Source organism: Aedes aegypti, chromosome 3, assembly GCF_002204515.2.
Source record: "Aedes aegypti strain LVP_AGWG chromosome 3, AaegL5.0 Primary Assembly, whole genome shotgun sequence".
NCBI lineage: Eukaryota > Metazoa > Arthropoda > Insecta > Diptera > Culicidae > Aedes > Aedes aegypti.
Window position 1 is genome coordinate 201,206,260 of NC_035109.1, and position 15,466 is coordinate 201,221,725.

At 36.4% G+C, this 15,466-nt stretch overlaps 1 protein-coding gene across 1 annotated transcript in view; it reads left to right on the forward strand.

The window, feature by feature from the left end:
* LOC5576158 (putative DNA helicase Ino80) overlaps positions 1–15,466 on the forward strand; it is a 97,438-nt gene that overhangs the window by 36,765 nt on the left and 45,207 nt on the right. The window contains exons 10-12 of the mRNA XM_021853636.1: positions 6,582–6,684; positions 10,076–10,176; positions 10,469–10,679. Of these exons, the coding sequence (XP_021709328.1) occupies positions 6,582–6,684; positions 10,076–10,176; positions 10,469–10,679 (415 nt within the window). The remainder of the gene's footprint in view (positions 1–6,581; positions 6,685–10,075; positions 10,177–10,468; positions 10,680–15,466) is intronic.

Below are 15,466 nucleotides of genomic sequence, written 5' to 3' on the forward strand. Positions count from 1 at the left end.
ATATATGAGATTATTGTTTTTCTTCATCTAATATCTGAATCACACAGTATATAACAAGAAAACGTGAATGTTAAGCTAAAACCTTCAACATTCTTCTCTGATTAATTTATAAAATATTGGAATTAAAATGCGCTTAACGTTTTTGCTGGATCTTAAAAAATACGGCAAAACCTGTAAAGCACTGCCAATGTCAAAAAGTTTATTGGGTTCCTAACAGAAATTCAAAAATTTTAACATATTTGCAATTTTATCAGAGACCTGAAGTTTATGGGAAATTCTTTTGTGACGCGGTGATCAGTATTTTTAAATACTTTCCTATTTTGTATGCCAGAGTTGGTGAAGTTTTCTTTGAAATCAGTATAGGTTTAGTTTTGCTTTAGTAAAGGTTCAGCTTTGAATATAATCCATTGAATATACAATACTGGTAGGAAAACAGTACAAGTACAAGTTTAGGGAACTTTATAACAGCTTCTGACGAACCGATTGACCTGATATTTGAATTACATCTAATAAATAACTTGAAATTTAATTTATGGGAAATTAATATAATTCTATTCAAGAAATTGGAAGACATTTAAAAACACTATTTATAAAAAAAATGCCAAAAATTTTAAATAAGATTTGTTTTATATGTGAATGTTTAGAGGAAGCATGTTTTTCTGCAAATTCGATGAAATGCCAAACTTTGCGAAAGATTATACTTATCGTAAATTGTTTGTTTTCAAAATATCTTAGGATCAAAATTTGAACATTTTTTTCAAAATGGGCGAATTTTAAGAACTTAGACACCTTTGCATAGAATTTGATGGATTCACAGATCTAATTTGAAGTTATTTTCAACATGCGGTTCAAATTTCATGTCAACGGTTTGTAAGAAGCAGAGATGCAGATCTCCAAACTTGACCATTTTATATGAAAATCATCCTTTGTGAACTTTTTCTTGCCAGTACTGTAAATCCTTTTTTTTACCAGAGATAAACTGGAAACTTGTTGTAAAAACAACCAAAAGGACTTTGGAGAAAAACGGATTTAAACATTTTCAACAATTTTCCACTCCATACAAATTATATGATCGGTTTTTAGAAAGACATGACTAGACTATATTTTGGCGTTCTAAATATACATTGAGGACAACATCAATTCTGATTTTTCCGATGCTATTATTATTCAAATTTGTCATCAAATTCATAAGTTGAGTTATCATAGCAAATAATGCAAATATTTTGATATTCCGAATGGCAGAGGTACGTTTTCTTGGAGCCATTAGTAACAAAACACTTAGTCCAGCCAATATTCTAAAAATTGTTATATTTTTCCCATTGGACGGAAAAATCACCTAAAAATACTATTGGAAAGTTTGAAAACAGTTATATTTTTCAATGTATATAGCTCACAATCGAAAATGTCATTTACACCACTTTGCATTTGGGCCCTTCATATCTTTGGACCGACCATCTCGTTCAAAACTCAAATTCAACACGTTGGTTTGTGGAATCCCAAAAAGTGCTGAATTTTGTATGAAAGGGCCCCCTTTATGAGTTCTGACCCGGGCCCCCCGAAGCCCAAACCCGGCGCTGGCCGTGGGACCATAGGGGTTCTCATTTTTTCTTGAAAGTTTAGAAAATTTTGCATTAACTGTCAAATTTTCAGCGATGTATGTTTTTTAGTTTTTGATATATACTTTTTGAAAATAAAAAATCAGTCACTCGGCACATACTGTAGGTCTCAGCGCATAAGATTTTTTATTTAAAAAAAATCATTACTTTTCAACAGCTCAACCGATTTCCAATCTTTTTTTATAGAATGAAAGCTTAAGGTTTCAACTTTTCAGAAAAAAATATAAAACTCTGAAAAAGTTTTTTACATGAGAAAACATATAATTTTTTTTTGCTTTTTTTAGTTTTTTGGGGTTTTTTAGGTTCTGGGACCAAAGAGGGTATTACTGTTCTCATTTTTTCTAGAAACTTCAAAAATTTTACGTATACCCTCAAGTTTTTAGCGATGTATGTTCTTTATTTTGAGATATATTATTTTGAAATTAAAAAATCAGGTATCCCACAATGATAGATTATTTAAAATTCAAGTGAACTTTGATGAAACACAGCTATTACTGATTTGTATTTTTCAATCAACTGGAGTTTTAGGAAGTTCATAAATAAATGGAAGGAGATAAAAATAGGAAGCGACGATCAGCAAATAAAAACAATTCTAACTCAAATTCGATATCTTTTATTTTTATCACTGTAAATGAGCAATACATTTATCATACCTTAACACCTTTTTCTTCTTCAAAGAAAGAAAATCGTTTTACAATAATACACGCAGAGAAATGATTTTTAAAATCAATAATATTCTGTATTGAAATCAACAAAAAAAATTATCATTTCTCGGCTAATAATATATTTTTTTGAATTCAACAACAAAATTTTGTTGTTAAAAAAAAAATATTTTTTTGTTTCTATAATCAGTCGTGAACACAAACAAAAATTAGTTTTTTTGAATTCATAATAAATATATTTGTTAATACAAAACCTTATGTTGAACCAAAAAATGACTGTGTTGCTTTAAAAAATTATAATTTTTGAACCAAAAAAAGGATTTTTAAAAACAATAATAATATTTTTTGTTTTTAAATATATACATTTTTGATCCAATTTTTTTATTTTTATTTTTTTTTCTGGTAGCCGGATATTTTATTTGAAATGACCATAAATAAACAGACTATTTTCTCTCCATTTAGATTTTATTTACGTCTCATTTACACATAATCATCAGATGAGTTTTTGCCTTCCTATAAGCTCTAGTTAAAAAAAATTGCATTTGCCATTTCTGCAAATAACTCGGCATTTTGTTGACGCGGTCAGCATGTAATTAACGATGCACCGTTTACGAGTGATGGCCTCGGAATTACTTTCTCTTACCACCGGTGATGCGGTTGAAAGGCAATCTGTGGATAACGGTTGAGATACCTATGATACATAGAAAAATACATTTTTTTAACACTTCCTCCGTTAATTTATACCTGGACAATCCATGCACGCATTTCGTCCGTTTAGCCAGAAATGGCGGCGGTATCAATTCTTAAATTTCCTTCCGTTCCAGGATTTGCATGGTTTCAAGAGTATATTAAAGATAAAAAAATGCGTCTAAGTTCGTTACCAGATAACTACATGGAAACAACACAATTTTTTACCCAGAAGACGATTGATAATTTCTTCAGAGAGTCCGAAAGTCAGCAATAAATCCACCAGCTTCCTTCAACATTCATAGCCAGTACTTCTTCTGTTGAATCCATTTGAGTTTTGTTTCAAATCATGGAAATGGCGTCTGACAAGCCTTGCGTACATACTAGCAAAAAACATACACATACATTCTCATATAATACATATTTATGTGTGACAATATTAGGGTTTTTTGAAACCAAAAAAACGAAACAGATTATGTCAGTAGTCAATAAAATATTTTATTGAATCTAAGCAACTTGTGTTCTTATCAGTTTGGTGTAAAGACAACAATTATTTTATTTGGAACAATAAAATTTAATATTTGTATTCAACAAAAACAATTGTAGTTTTTAAAAAATGTTTCAATAATATTTATTTTTGAAACAAAAAGGTCTGTTTTCTCTGCGTGTTTAACATTAATTATCAGGCTTGAAGCAATGGTATGATTGGGTTCCTGATATTTGCTTGACACGGGAATAACGGCTTTAAAGTTTTCGTTCTATTGCATTGTAAACTTTTTCTGAATAAAACTCATAGTGCATTTTTGAATCTTTCTTGGAACTAGCCCATAAATAAAGTTCATTGGCTGTTTTAATATGCTGACCCGGCAGACCCGGTTTTGTAGCATTCCGTTTTAAAACTCCACCTAAAGCATCGCATGGTCCTTTGCCATGACACGTAGCGAAAAAAATCCACTCTGCAGTAACACTAAAATCTTTTTGCATATGACATAAATTATAGGCTGTCATTTTATTTTTATATTGACTACCTGATCCATCTGAGAAAAATGTTTTTTTCGCAGGCCAGGAATCTTATTTTTGATAATGTTTAGTAAATTGTGCAATGGCCATGAAACTTGTAAATTATAATCCGGAAGATTTATCTTTGTAATAGATGGCAAAGGGATTGACTGTGCACCGTACATTTGGCCAGTGAAAACACTGAATGGCATCTTGTATAACAAAAGAATTTTGTTTCTGAAAAATCACATATTATTATACACTTATTTAATTTTAAGTTGTTTTTCAAATATTTCAAATAGTTTCCTTGCTGTGCAGCAATAAAATTATGCGGCGATAGCTCGTATAGTTTATCTACTAAAGTGTCAACAAACTTCTGTGTATCTAATTCAACAAGGTACATAACACAACGATCTGCTTGGCGCCAGTGTTTGAATTGCAAGGATTCAATATGATTATTACTAAGAAGTGTAATTAGTTCCAAAGTCAATGTTTCTTTACTCGGGCAGTGATCGCAATTGTGTAACCAACAGTTTTCTTCGGGGTCTGACAAAGAATCTTAAAAATAGATCGTGATAAGAATGAATACTACTTTGAAGCATTTTTTACTTTTAGCTTATTTTTTTAATTGTTTTTTTTTTTGTAAGCTATGATTTATAGCCCTTACAAAGTCCCGTTTTACAATTCTTACTTGCCTCACTTATATTTCATTATGTAGAATGTTCAACTTAACTGTTTTGCTTTGTAAATGATATTTTCTTCAACAACTTCAAAACTATATGTTATCTTAAACCATACCCATATTATGTATCGCAACGTACCTATTACAAGGTATAGTGCCGTATCCTACCTGAACCATTATATTCTTAAATGATTAAACTAAAAATATTAAAAGAAAGCTGCACGAGGTACCAGGTACCAGGTACGTGGTCTCTTTGTCATGCGTCGGCCAAAACTTCCGAAGTTCGGCATTAAGATGAGCTTATACACTAAATGTATTGATGGAAATTTTGAACTCACTAGTTTTCAGAAAACCACCCATTACGAAGAGATGCTGCCGATAATACATTAAGTCACCCTATTTTGCTTATAAAAATGTGTTTTATATTGAATTTTAGCTTTCACATGTTCTTTAGATGTTCTGCTTCCATGCTCTAAAAGCTTATATTTTTGAGTACCACATTAAAAGTTTAGAACCTCGACAGAACTGCAAAATTTTGGTTTGACCGTAATAGCCAGCTGTGAGATTTCAATAATTTTTACGCGAACTTTCATTGTCCTTAGGCATTTGGCTCGACATTTTTCTACATTCAACGGTTTAGGGACAAGAAATTGAAAGTCAAACCGTCGAATACAAAAACGTCGTATGTAGTCGAAAATTGTCAATTTTAAACGACATTTTGGAATTGTTTCCCAGATTTCTTTTTCACATCGTTCGACAAAACATGCTATGAATAACGTTTAGTACATAGTGATTTTTTTATGTTTTCGGAGTCGAATCATTCTTCCAAGAAATTTTAGTTTTCTTCATATCCTTTACCAAAATTCTCTCAATCAATGCTCCAATTCAGTTTAACAAAAGATTCAATTGTTATTATAATATCGAAATTTACCTCATGAACGAACTGGCATAGTGTACATGTTGTGAGTCATTTTCCATCATCCGAACTAACGATCACGGTAATCAAACCAGAAGGCAAAATAGGAACTATGCCCGTTAACGAAATCTATTAAGCAGAAAATATGCTGCTGGTACGACTAAACTTCATCGATGTAGGTAATATTTGATTGATGATGATTCATTTTGATGCAGAACCTACCACAATCGTTCCCAGTGTACTTTCTGCTTGCACAGGAACAACCATCCGATAAATTAACGCTATTGTTCAAGGCATTGTGCTCTTCATTATCATTACGCTTCCATTGAGGCAGACTTTCCACTCCACTCCAAGCTGCGGTGGTGAAGTAAGTAAGAACGATGTGTACCCTAAAGGATACAAAGAAGCACTTCCATGTAGACAACCGCTAATCGTTCGCCCCATTCCGCCTCAGTGCGCGTGACAATCTTTTCGGCTTCCAGGCGATAACTAATTTGTAATCAATGCATTGTGATTGAATTTTATGGGAAATTCTACTGATTTCGATCCGGTAGCGGCATTGTAAAAACATAAATAGACCGATCATCGGTTGGCACGCACCACAAAAAGAGCCGCGGGCACGTTTTAGATAAAAAGTAAAATCTCAAGAGCAAGTGAGAGACGACATGTCGTGCGCCTCAAAAAAAAAAAAAAAGGGTGAACACGTTTTGTCTGTCGCGGCACGTGCACGCGCTTGAGGAATTAGGCGCCTAACGTTGACGACCGGAAGAAGATCGGAGGGTATCTGGTGAAAGACAATTGGTGGATGTATCCATTTATCGGCTAGATTGATCGCTTTTAATTGAAGAGCGTAATCACCAGAAAGAAAAAAACGGTGATGTTGTTCTATATCTAAAAGTCTTTCAAAGGAAACAATGGAGTTTTGAGTGGTGGCATTTTATCAATTTACCATGATCAGTATCAGCGATGTTATTTTCAGTTATTATTTACCTAATATTTATTTTACATTGTATTCACAGATTCAACGGATGGTGATAAGTGGGGGTAATTTCAAACCTGATACCCTGAAACCCAAAGAAGTTGTTTCTCTTTTGCTAGATGATGAGGAGATCGAGTTGAAATGTAAGTAATATCGTTATTTTTCATGAAAACCCAGTATGTTTCTTTTGTTCATCTAAGATATGAGCCAGCCTCGGGTTGCAAATCTATATCTATATATATAATCTATATAATACAAATAAAGATATCCATCTATCTAGTTTGTTATTGTTTATTTTTCCAATTTTTTTAATCAGTCAATTCATTTGGAATAGGTGCTGTTTCTTCTTGGCATTATATTCCCACTAGGGGCAGAATCAGTTTCTCATCTCATTGTGGGAGTGCTCATATCCCACAGTTACTAATTGAGAGCTGTTTTAGTAACATACCTATATGTTTGAGTAGTTTTTTTTCTTCCATGAGATCTAAAGTAATATAATTTTATATTAGTCTTTTATTTACAAAATAATTGAATCAACTTATAAAATGAAAAAAAAATCTTCAGCAAGTTTTTTCTCTCCTTCTCTTTGATAAAGCTTGTAGGAGGATTAAGGGCATAATGGACGCATTAAGCGAATGCTTTCTTAAGACCATAAAATAACAATATTTTTAATTTACTCTCGGCTAGTTTTCAAGTTTGATATTAGTACGACGTGCTATATTCGTTCATGGTAATGAAAATCGTATCAAATGTCAGAAATACAGGATAGAAAATGAGGTCGAAAACAAGGCTGGTAAAAAGGCATTGGGGCAAAATGGACACTTTCGTGAAATTTAGTGATTATATTAATTGATGACTGTCAATTGTTCTGATATGTAAAAGAGCTCAACTCGAAGTCGAGTCTAGTACACGACACTGAAGACGGCCTTACAGTTGAGGTCGAAATACGCGTATCTGTCAAAAGATACAAACTCTAGTGGAATTAAATGGTATAGTACTGAATTCGGTTTTTCGTCTACTTATAGGTATTCCACTAAACAGTTCGAAGATTTACTGCTTCGCGTTAGAAAATATGTTAACCAACGTGCGAAGTTTGCTTTTTGATCAACTTCGCCGCGTCGCATCTCGATTCTCAATAGTGCGCATAATACACACGGTGAAGGGCATCAAGGGACAAAGCCTGCTTCTCAGATTAGTGTTCTTATGAGCACTTCCACAGTTATTAACTGAGAGCTTTCTTTGTCGATTGACCATTTTTGCATGTGTATATCGTGTGGCAGGTACGATGATACTCTAAGCCCTGGGAATCGAGAAAATTTCCTTTACGAAAAGATCCTTGACCAGTGGGATTCGAACCCACGACCCTCAGCATGGTCATGCTGAATAGCTGCGCGTTTACCGCTACGGCTATATGGGCCCCGGTGAAGGGCATAGATGCGCTCTATAGCGAAGGGACTCGCGACGCGGCGAAGTTGGACAAAAATCGACCTTCGCACGTTGGTTTATCCATTTTTAGTCGCGAAGGAGTATATACCAATTTGAAGCTAAGAAATACTTAGTCGAATTTCAAAGGACAGTTGATGCGAAAAAATAATTTTAAACCGTCAAACAGTTCTAATGCAATACAGTTTTCATGCCGTGTATGAAATTTAGGTGAAGCATGCATATTCTCTGTGACCAAAGGGGTATCCTTTTCGCCCCTTGTGTTCATTATGCCCCTAATCCCCCTTATATTGAAAATAAAGTAGCAACCAAAAGTAGCCCCGTTACCGTCGGCTACTTTGGACACACACGTTTTGGATTTTTTTTAAATATTTTTCATCATACATATTAATCTGAGCAATTGTGTGTCTTTATCACTTTAATTAATCAATAAATGCTGTTAAAACTAGGAGAGAAGATTCTTCAGTCTATGCTATGCTATGCTTAAAAACTAGGAGAAAAGATTCTTCAAATAATTATTATTATTAATTAATTATTTATATTTATAAATATATTTATAATTATTAATTATTTATATGTATAAACAATAATAGGATAAACCAGATAAAAAAACCTGAAGTTCATCGACACAAATGTCAATTTGGACAAATTGAGTTGCAAAATTATGAAAAATAATGGAATAGTTCGGGTGGGCTTTGATCCCACGTTTCCACAGTACGCTTGACAGGGCGAGTTAACCAACTACGTCACAGAACTGGTAACGATTCTGTAGCGCCGTCGGCCAACCTGAGCTCTCTTAGATGTCCAACAGAGAGAGAGAGAGAGTGTTATTTTTAGCGCCGAGCTCTCTCTCTGTTGTTCATAGCAACTGCGGAGTCGTGGGATTGAAGCCCACCAGAGCGATTCCTTTATTTTTCATAATTTAGCACCTCAATTTGTCCAAATTGACATTTGTGTCTATGAGCTACAGGTTTTTCCAACTACCAACTGGCTGGTAAGCCGTAACAGTGACAACAACCCTAGTTATGTAGAATAAACCAGAAAGTATTAAAAAAAATCCGAATAGATGCAAGGTCGAAACATTTGCTTTGTAAACATTGTTTTAAATTATTATACGTCATGGAAAGTTGCCATCTAACCGTCATATTTCACCAACATTTGTGATAGTTTTATATTTGAATTCGTTTTATGAAAATAATTGATCTTAATCTTTAGGTTTGATTTTTATTTTATTATTATCTGTTGTATTGTCTATTTAAAAATAAAATATAAAAAAAGGGTTCAGAAAAGTAAATAAACAGAAAAATATATACTTCAATACTTATCAGCAGCAATTTTACACAATAATCTCTTAAAATTCATTCATCAGTTAAATTTAACATTAATCTGCAGTACGAAACATTATATGTAGAAGGATATTATTAATTCCTGTAACTAAAGGATTTTTTATTTAATGTGCAATCCATGAAGTATAACAATAATGTTTCGCAAGATCGTAAACAATCGAAATGTTGTTTATGTTAGAAGCATTTTGGCTCTCAATAGTTTTGAAATGGCCTAAAAGTAGTTTATTTGTACCATTAGAAGGATGTAATTAATTTGTACTGCAGATCCATGCAAAATATGAACGGAAAATGAATTTTTAAAGATTATGTTGTACATTACATTGTTTATACGTATTGAAATACATATGTTTTATAACTATTCATTTTTCTGAATCTTTTGATTTTTTTTACCTTAGTAGACTTTTTCATGAATGAAATTTTAAATTCAACTCCGATACAGCGCAACAATGTTTTCTTAAAATATTTTTTTCATTCAAATGTTTGCTAAAAAGCCGTAAGTAGGCTTATCTTATAACTTAAAACAAGTTTGTCTGTAACTTCTTCTCCACTAATTACTCTGTCCACTGCCTCTTGGCTGTACATGCATAGGTTTTAATACAAGCCTTTAAAACGGATAAATAATTAATTCACTTGAGCCTGTTTTATTACTTCGTTTTATGATTTGGCCGATGCTACCTGCTGGTGCTATGCTGCTGGCGTTACAACCGACCGCCGCACTGTATGGCATTTCCAAAAACATCATCAGACCGACAAAAGACTGAGGAAAGGAAGTTCGCGGCCGAAGATCAACCAAAGAACGATAAGGAGCGAGATAGAAAGCGAAAGCAGAATGCCGCATCCAGCAAGGTAAGAGGAAGCACTGTCGAGGGCATGTGGTGTTTCAATTTTATTTTTTATTTTCTTATTTTTGAATGCGCATATAAATGCCCGTCTAATTATCCCATCTCCTGCACGATTGTTGATGAGCCTGGGAGATGTGCTTTTTTGGTAACTTTGACCCTTCTGTATTTTTATTATACCTACTTAGTTGGTATGTTATTTTAGATAATTTCCAAACATTTCTACTTACGATTGCATTACCTTTTTTGACGGTTAGAATAGGTACTCATGCTGTTTAATATTATTGTATATTTCACAGTTGGTGGATCAGAAGAAGAACAGGACTGATGGGTTACTCGATGCGTATGATTTGGCCTTCCTGGAATCTGGGGCGCCTAGTCCAGCAATAAGCGAACAGTCCAACACAAGCGGTCACATAAAATTATCCGATGTTGCCAATCGGGGAGACGATTCCAGCAACGATGAGCTTATGGCTGATTGCGATAGCACGAGTGGATCTCATACACCAGGTAAGCGTTATTCATTAAAACTACAAATGAACTTTAACACTTCACTTTTTGCAAAAAAATAAAATGCTAAAATCACTAAGGTGAGCAAATACCTTTAAACTCTAATATGTGTTGCTTATCTTGACAGATAGGCCTATTTCGTCTGCGACTTACAGACTTCTTCAGTACTCGACGCTCGTGTTAAAGTTCATTTGTAGTTTTAAACATACTCTAATAATCCCTCCAAAAGTTTAATATAAAAAGTGTAGTTATTCATTAATTATTGTTTTATATGAACCTTGTGAAATACAGGGGGTTCAATAAGTTCGAATACAACTTTCATCGTTGAGTAGGTGCGCACCTTGTGCATTCTGTGTGCATTGGTGCCAGCCTTTGTCTCGTGTATACACGGAGAATACCGAAAACCCATATTTGAGTATTCTTTAACTTGTTTTTGAGTTATTTTTCTCTTCCTATTTCATTCGCTCCTTCTATTATTGTCAAAGAGCGAAGAGCAAAACAACCCAAAACACGAACCATTGTGCGTTACCTCAAATTTGAGTAAGTGGCATAGTACTGGAAGTTGAGTTATTTGATCTGCCGGTTGAGTGAAAAGAAGTTAGCCAATAGGTACTTTTTCAAAACAAGTTCTACCCCTGTTACGTGAGAAATGTTTTGTAAACCCCTGTCCATTGTCGGACTATATATGTTGTGTTTGTCATTCTTCGGTTTCTGTTTTGCACCCGTGTTGTCAAAGTAGTGATCATGAAAACAAGCGACAGCACGAATGTAAGGCACCGAAATTGTGAGTATATTATATGAATATGTAAGAATTATGATTAATTGTGCAATAAACTCTAGTTTTGCAGCATAGGCTAAAGAAAACAACTGAGTGTTTTCTTTTCCTTGCTAAAAGATCAGTGTTTTCAACACTATAAAGAACTTCGAAAGTTCTTCATTATCGTGCCGAAGATAACCTCAATTAGGAGATCGGAATTCACGGAGAACGGTTTCCACGATGCTAAAGGAAGACGTAAACGCATACATCGGAGTGATGCTTCATTGAAAGCTGGACGACGCGAAGATAGCCGCTGTAAGCCGTTTTACAAGCAAACAAATCTGCACCGTAGGGTCATAAGCGGACTATCGCTAATGCATGTCCCAAAGGCTTTCAAAATTAGTACATAAATCCGGAATGTTGTAGTTCGTTCAATTAGTTTGTGTTTAGCCTACAATTTTCACGTGAGTTCGTTTTATCGTCTCGACAAAGGAGGTAAAACTTCGGCATAAATCTGACTCGAAGTGTTACAGGGGGAGTGTTACGTGAGAAATGTTTTGGGAACCCCCGCACATTGTCGGACTATATATGTTGTGTTTGTCATTCTTCGGTTTCTGTTTGCACCCGTGTTGTCAAAGTAGTGATCATGAAAACAAGCGACAGCACGGATGTAAGGCACCGAAATTGCGAGTATATTATATGAATATGTAAGAATTAAGATTAATTGTGCAATAAATTCTAGCTTTGCAGCATAGCACATAACATAAGTGGAACTCAAACCTAAGAAGTGATACCCACTTTATTATTTGCATGCTGGTATAAGGACATCGAAATGTCAAAAGAATTATACCACCAATACATCAATCGACATTCACGCTCTATGCAGCGCATGTGTTCAAACTACACAGAACGAAGCAACCAATGCATTGGTCTTCTGTGCTGAATTCACTCATTCAGTTTTGTTTACCACCGTTTGCACAAAACTGTGTCAGCCCCCTTTGTACAGAATATGTGCTGCACGAAAAGAGGTCGATTTTATTGCAGGTTGCTTTGAAATATGGATTTTCAGTGTACTTCGATGATCACACTTTTTTCTTGCTTGAAGGGCATAAACGAAAAAGATCGCATAACTGGCAACCTTGCTCGCCCTTCGGTGGTGGTGGAAGATCGAAAACCAAAACAAAACCGAGAAAGACAAAGGCAAATTTGGTGGCACGTGGCTTTGCATGACATTTCTCTTTGTCAAAATGCTGTCAGATCGCGAGGTTGCACTTTGCCGTCACACTTATAAGTGTCACACATTTACATATTACAAAAAAAAAAGTTTTATCATCAGACATTGCTTTTCAGCGTTCTCCGATCTTAATGTCTGCAATCTTTGCAGCAACTGGTCTATTGCTCGAATCATATAGTTTTTGTTTACCGTTGGCAATGACAGTTCGAAGTCTTCTATACTAGATATACCACTTGCCAGCAGCTGAAAGTGGGTACAACTTTTCAACTTGCTGTGGCTTCTGAGTTCCACATATGTTATGTGCGCATAGGCTAAAGAAAACAACTGAGTGTTTTCTTTTCCTTGCTAAAAGATCGGTGTTCCTCGTTGCTGTTTTCAACAACCCCATCAACTTAAAATTAGGTTAACGCACGAACCCCCCGAATTAAGTGGAATGAACTCACTTTTGAGTACTTCATTTTCTTCGTGTATGTTACCTGACGTGCATGATATCGACTTGCTGTCATGTGTTGTTTGTATACCGCGCACGACGAAAGAGTACCGCGACGTCGTAGTAAAGTTGTTTGCGAGAAGTGAACGACCCAGTGACATATTCAGACGGTTGAAATCCCACGGGGTGAAGCGGAATTCCATTTATACCACCATCCGTTGGTACCGGGAGACGGGGTCGGCCAAGGACCGTGTGAGATCCAAGTGGCCACGTTCGACGAGGACGCCAGTAGCCATCAAGCTGGTGAGGGAGCGAGTTCACCGAAAAATAAACCGCTCGATCCGGAAGACCGTTGCTGATCTGGTTATGTCGATCGGAACTGCTTACACCATTGGGATAAAGCCGTACAAGAAACGCAAGGTGCACGGAGTAAAAGAGGTTACAAAGAAAAAAAGGTTGGTCAGATCGAAACGGATACTTTCGCGGCACGTAGGTCAAGAGTTCGTGTTTTCTGATGAGAAACTCTTTGTCTTGCAACAGCCGCACAACGTCCAAAATGATCGACTGTGTGCACCGAGGTTCGTAAGCATCCCATGTCCCTCATAAATATCCCACGGTACCAAAGCGCCTTGTCGGTGTTGGTTCGGGGGGCCGTATCCACGCGTGGGAAGCTCCCACTGGTGTTTATCGAGGAAAACGAAACAGCGTATGAAAAGACCGAGGTTCTGGAGAAGGTTGTGGCCCTGGCATTTCGGGACCTCTACGGAAAGGATCATTATGTCTTTCAACAGGACGGTGTACCGGCCGACATGGCGAATATCGTCCAAGCGTGATGTCGAGAGACTTCGACTTATTTTCTCTATTAGACTTTGTGGTCTCCCAGCTCCCCGGACCTTATTCAGCTGGACTTTTATGTACATCAAGTGAGCACTATGGACCAATTTAAGAAGCTCTTTTCCAAGATCCGGAACGAGATGCCGATGGACCGGAATTGTTGGATGGATTGTTCGGAAAAAATAGGAAAAAAAAAACAGCAAGTCAAATTGTTCCATAATCAAAAGTAACCGCATATCAGTCCCACTACAGATTTCCACACTGTGTAACACAAAAATGAACAGTTTTTTGATCATATTTATATTGTTCTTGGAAAGATATGGTAGTGAAAAGCACATTGAGAAAGTTTCATTGCGATTTGAACATGTTCCAATCCTCTGGAATTTTTTTAAATATTCATATGGAAAACGAGTTTGGAAACTTCACAGCCCATTTTCTCAGAGCCTACTTTTTACAGATGGGACTGACTTGCGATTCACGGCAGTGTAGTTCAGTTGAATCACGTCACGTGTGAGACATTTCTGAAAACGTTGCCGTTCTACGCAAATATATCTCACGCTTTACAAGATTAACATAAAACCATTGCTAAATGGCAAGGAAAGAAAACATGCTTGGCAAATGGCAAGCAAAGAAAACGCAAAACATTGGAAAAAAAAAATGCTTATAGCATTTTTCCATGAGTAAATATTATGTTTTCCATCAGCTATTATGGTCAAGCGATAGTAATTCAGAAATGGTCACCACCCACCCGGATCCTACAAAGATCCTACGCGGATCCTACGCGGAAAAAGAAAACATGCTTGGCAAATGGCAAGCAAAGAAAACGCAAAACATTGGAAAAAAAATGCTTATAGCATTTTTCCATGAGTAAATATTATGTTTTCCATCAGCTATTATGGTCAAGCGATAGTAATTCAGAAATGGTCACCACCCACCCGGATCCTACAAAGATCCTACGCGGATCCTACCCGGATCCTACCAGGATCCTACCCGGATCCTACCAGGATCCTACCAAGATCCTACCAGGATCCTACCAAGATCCTACCAGGATCCTACCAGGATCCTACCAGGATCCTACCAGGATCCTACCCGGATCCTACCAGGATCCTACCCGGATCCTACCAGGATCCTACCCGGATCCTACCAGGATCCTACCCGGATCCTACCAGGATCCTACCAGGATCCTACCAGGATCCTACCCGGATCCTACCAGGATCCTACCCGGATCCTACCCGGATCCTACCAGGATCCTACCCGGATCCTACCCGGATCCTACCAGGATCCTACCCGGATCCTACCAGGATCCTACCCGGATCCTACCAGGATCCTACCCGGATCCTACCAGGATCCTACCCGGATCCTACCAGGATCCTACCCGGATCCTACCAGGATCCTACCCGGATCCTACCCGGATCCTACCAGGATCCTACCCGGATCCTACCCGGATCCTACCAGGATCCTACCAGGATCCTACCCGGATCCTACCAGGATCCTACCCGGATCCTACCAGGATCCTACCCGGATCCTACCAG